The 4,620-nt window shown below is 43.5% G+C and overlaps 1 protein-coding gene across 2 annotated transcripts; it reads left to right on the forward strand.

The window, feature by feature from the left end:
* Window positions 1–1,542: 1,542 nt before the first annotated feature.
* LOC114714996 (uncharacterized) lies at window positions 1,543–2,636 on the forward strand. Of its 2 annotated transcripts, none has more exons than XM_028899789.1 (2): window positions 1,543–2,014; window positions 2,251–2,636. In XM_028899789.1, exons 1-2 carry the CDS (start codon window positions 1,573–1,575, stop codon window positions 2,277–2,279), a joined length of 471 nt encoding a protein of 156 aa, XP_028755622.1. In that variant the 5' UTR covers window positions 1,543–1,572; the 3' UTR covers window positions 2,280–2,636. The 2 variants fall into 2 exon arrangements, with proteins under 2 accessions (XP_028755622.1, XP_028755624.1); XM_028899791.1 differs by having other exon boundaries at window positions 1,543–1,939; window positions 2,251–2,317.
* The last annotated feature ends 1,984 nt before the right edge of the window (window positions 2,637–4,620 follow it).

The following is a 4,620-nucleotide window of genomic DNA, read 5'->3' on the forward strand; positions in this document are numbered from 1 at the left end:
AAGCCTTAATTGTTCTAAAAATTAATTGAATATAATTAATAACCAATTATGACAATTTGATCATAAAAAAGACACTAACTCAAAGCAAGGACTCTTAATCAAAATTAAGCATAATTATCACTAAAAGCCACTAACTATGATAAAAGCCTTGAAAATGATATGAAAAGACCAAAAAAAAATTGGGTTCAATCAAGGACCACATAAACCTTGGGTTAATATATTTGCTAGCTGCTGTGATGATCTAACTTGTTCAAAAACAATCATTCCTTTCATGAGTTTCTCTCTTACAAAGTGGCAGTCAATTTCTATGTGTTTAGTTCACTCATGAATGTAGAGATATGATATGATTTGATATGTAAATATTATGTAATTATGATTAGGATTTGATAGGATATGATATTATCATAATGAGCCATTAATGCAGAGGCTCCTCTCACTTGTATATATATGTGTATATTATGATCAATGAAATACAAGAGAATTATTCTCCATATTATTCTATTTTCTACATGGTATCAGAGCGTGGGAATTTTCTTTCTGGGTGTTAATTTTCGGCTGCTACAGTACCAAAATTACTGTGTGAGCTCGTGACCCTCTTCCCGACGCTTCCTTTGGTGCCACCGCCTGCACTGTTCACTCGGCGTCCGTACAGTGTCCGTACGCCTGCACTGTTCATCGACTTTTTCAGGCGCTCTGCACTGTTCACTCGGCATCCGTACAGTCCGTACGATCTGCACTGTTCATCGACTTCCCGGCGTTCTGCACTGTCGTCCGTACAGTGTCCGTACGGTTATTACTTTCGGCGTTCTGTTTCGTTTCTGGCGCATCTCCAGCACGCTGTTTGTGCAATTCAGTTCTGTTTGCAGCTCCCTGTGTAGCTGTTGGCCTTTTCACTGCTTTGGTATTTATTAGGTAATCCAGGTATCGTGCTTTGTGTTCCTGTGTAACACTCTTTCGCATTCCCTTTGGTTAGTGCACTTCATCTATGGCGGAAATTAAATCTGTCTCGGAGCTTGTCCCAACTATTACTAAAATTACTGATCACAAGTTGACTTGGGTAAATTATTTAGATTGGAGTAAAACCATTCGCCTCTATCTGCGGAGCATTGAGAAGGAAGACCATCTGACTGATGATCCTCCAACAACTGATTCCAAAAAGACCTGGTTGCGGGATGATGCACGGCTATTTTTCCAGATCCGTAATTCCATTGACAGTGAGATTATTCCCTCTATTAATCACTGTGAATTGGTTAAGGAACTAATGGATTATTTAGATTTTTTGTATTCAGGAAAAGGAAATATCTCTCGTGTTTACGAGGTCTGCAAAGCTTTCTATCGTTCTGAAAAACAGGATCGTCCTCTCAAAGCCTACTTTATGGACTTTAAAAGGATGTATGAAGAACTGAATGTGTTAATGCCTCTTACTGCTGATTTGAAGGTTCAGCATAAGCAACGGGAGCAAATGGCTATTATGAGCTTTCTTACTGGTCTCCCACCTGAGTACGACACAGTTCGGTCTCAAATCTTATCCGGATCTAAATTTCTGACCTTCAAGATGTGTTTTCCAGAGTAATGAGAGCTGAGAATCTCTTGCCACCAGCTGCTAGTATTCCTACAAGTGCCTTGCTCAGTAAGGGCACCTATGAGACTCGTAGTCCCATTGATAACCGCGGGGGGCCTACCCGTGGTGGTTCGAAGCAAGGGGGAGCCCCTTCTGACTCCAGTGGGGTAGTGTGTTATTACTGCAAAGAACCGGGGCATACAAAACGCACATGTCGAAAACTTCAGAATAAACAGCAACGGAATAACTCTGCCCACGTGGCTACACAAGCCAGTGCCCACATGGCTACACAAGCCAGTGACACAGTCACGATTTCTGCTGCTGAGTATGCCCAGTTAAAATCTACTACACCGTCTGTGAGTGCCGCAGCTACAACAGGTAATAATGCTACTGCCCTTGCTTCTTCTTCCTCAAAGTGGATCATAGATTCCGGGGCTACTGATCATATGACAGGTAACAGCCATCTCTTCTCCTCTTATAATGCTTTTGCCAATCCGTCAAGTGTTTCCATCGCTGATGGTTCCCAGTCTCAAGTTCTCGGTTTTGGCACTGTTAATCCCACACCCTCTATCCGTTTGTCATCTGTGCTAAATGTTCCTAAACTTGCTTTTAATCTCCTATCTCCCAGTAAACTCACCCGTCAACTAAACTGTTGGGTCTCACTTTTTCCTTCTCATTGCTTGATACAGGATCTTTTGACGAGGCGGATTATTGGTAGAGGTTATGAATCTGGCGGGCACTATATACTGGATGATCGGGTGTCTCATGCGGTAGCTTGCGCTAGCAGTCATTCTCCCTTTGAAGTTCATTGTCGATTGGGTTATTTGTCTCTATCTTCTCTTAAGAAAGTTTATCCTCAATTTCAGCATTTGTCGTCTTTAGATTGTGAGTCATGTCAGTTTGCCAAGCATCATCGTCTTCCTTTAGTGTCTCGTGTCAATAAACGGGTTTCATCCCCTTTTGAGTTAGTCCATTCTGATGTTTGGGGTCCTTGTCCTGTAGAGTCCAAAGCAGGGTTTAAATACTTTGTTACATTTGTTGATGATTATTCCCAGACAACTTGGTTATATTTAATGAAACATCGTTCTGAATTGTTTTCCCATTTTTGTGCCTTTTGTGCTGAGATTAAAACTCAATTTAATGTTTCTATTCGCACCTTACGAAGTGATAATGCTAAAGAATATCTCTCTGCTTCGTTCCAATCTTACATGCTTCAAAATGGTATACTTCATCAGTCGTCTTGTGTCGATACACCAGCTCAAAATGGTGTTGCAGAACGAAAAAATCGCCACCTACTTGAGGTGACCCGTGCACTTTTGTTTCAAATGCAGGTTCCTAAACCATTTTGGGCTGACGCGGTCTCCACTGCCTGCTTCCTTATTAATCGAATGCCTTCCTCTGTTCTTGATGGTAACTCTCCTTTTTCTACCCTCTTTCCTTCTAAGCCTTTGTTCCCTATTGCTCCTAAGATATTTGGGTGTGTCTGTTTTGTGCGGGATGTACGTCCATCTATTTCACAGTTAGACCCCAAGTCTCTTAAATGTGTCTTCCTTGGATACTCTCGGGTCCAAAAAGGTTATCGTTGTTTCTCACCTACTCTCAATCGTTATTTAGTATCTGCAGATGTCACCTTTCAGGAGTCCACACCATATTTCTCGCATTCTTCCCCACCTGCTCCACCTGCGGAGGAGGATGACCTTCTAATATACTCTGTCACCTCACCATCACTGTCGTCGCAAGCACCCGCTCCCGCACTCGTTCAACCATTTGATCGTGTGTATACACGACGGTCAAAGGAGATTACTACCGCCACGCCAGCTTCTATTCCTCCCTGGTCCGCCTCGCCCTCAGATCCTGAGTTGAGCAACACTGAACCTCGTTCTGACCCTAATCCTGAGACACCTCCTGTTCCAGACCCGGATGCCTCTCTTGATCTACCCATTGCCCTTCGCAAAGGTAAACGTACTTGTGCCCATCCTATTTCGTCCTTTGTTTCATATGACCGCTTGTCTCCTGTGTCCAGTTCCTTTGTTGCCTCCCTAGATACTATCTCTGTGCCCAGAACTATTCGTGAAGCCTTGGCCCACTCAGGTTGGTGTGCTGCAATGCTGAATGGAAGAGGAGATGGCGGCCCTTGATCGGGCTGGTACATGGACCCTGGTCGATTTACCGGCGGGTAAAAAGGCCATTGGATGTAAATGGGTGTTCACTCCGAAAACTAAGGCTGACGGCACACTTGACCGCCTTAAGGCTCGCCTTGTGGCTAAAGGTTATGCACAAACCTATGGCATTGACTATTCCGAAACCTTTTCTCCTGTTGCTAAGCTCTCATCTGTCCGTCTGTTCATCTCTCTGGCTGCTACTTATGATTGGGATCTACATCAATTAGACATTAAAAATGCATTCTTACATGGTGATCTTCATGAAGAGGTCTATATGGAGCAACCACCTGGGTTCGTTGCTCAGGGGGAGCATGGGAAAGTATGTCGCCTTAAGAGGTCCTTGTATGGTTTGAAGCAAAGCCCTCGTGCATGGTTTGACCGGTTCAGTACTGTCGTACAGAAATTTGGCATGAGCCAAAGCAAGTGCGATCATTCTGTATTTTATCAAAGAACAGCGGCTGGCATGATTCTCTTGGTGGTATATGTAGATGACATTGTGATCACAGGCAGTAATGGTTCGGGCATCTCGTCCCTCAAGTCCTTTCTTAATTCCCACTTTCAGACGAAGGATCTGGGCTCTCTGACATACTTTCTAGGTATTGAAGTTATGAGAAGCAAGAAGGGCATATTACTGACACAGCGCAAATATGTTCTTGACCTCCTGAAGGAAACTGGAAAGTTGGGAGCAGCACCGACTAAGTTTCCTATGGTTCACAACCCACTCCTTGACGCTGATGGGAGCATACCACTCGATGATTCTCTTGATGATGAGAAACGGATGCTTGAGGCTCAGAAGAGCAAACCATTTGAGAATCCTGAGAGGTACAGGAGAATGATTGGCAAGTTAAACTATCTCACTGTAACTCGTCCGGATATTACTTATCCAGTCAGTGTACT

This window comes from Neltuma alba, unplaced genomic scaffold (assembly GCF_004799145.2).
Source record: "Neltuma alba isolate B1F8T4 unplaced genomic scaffold, ASM479914v2 tig00011563_pilon, whole genome shotgun sequence".
Classification (NCBI taxonomy): domain Eukaryota; kingdom Viridiplantae; phylum Streptophyta; class Magnoliopsida; order Fabales; family Fabaceae; genus Neltuma; species Neltuma alba.

Bases quoted from the DNA above. Each gene is read 5' to 3' on its own strand.
- LOC114714996 (XM_028899789.1), top strand. From the start codon at position 1,573: ATGAGAGCTGAGAATCTCTTGCCACCAGCTGCTAGTATTCCTACAAGT. The intron at 2,015-2,250 runs GTAACAGCCATC...TGCTTGATACAG, and splicing joins GGCTACTGATCATATGACAG to GATCTTTTGACGAGGCGGAT.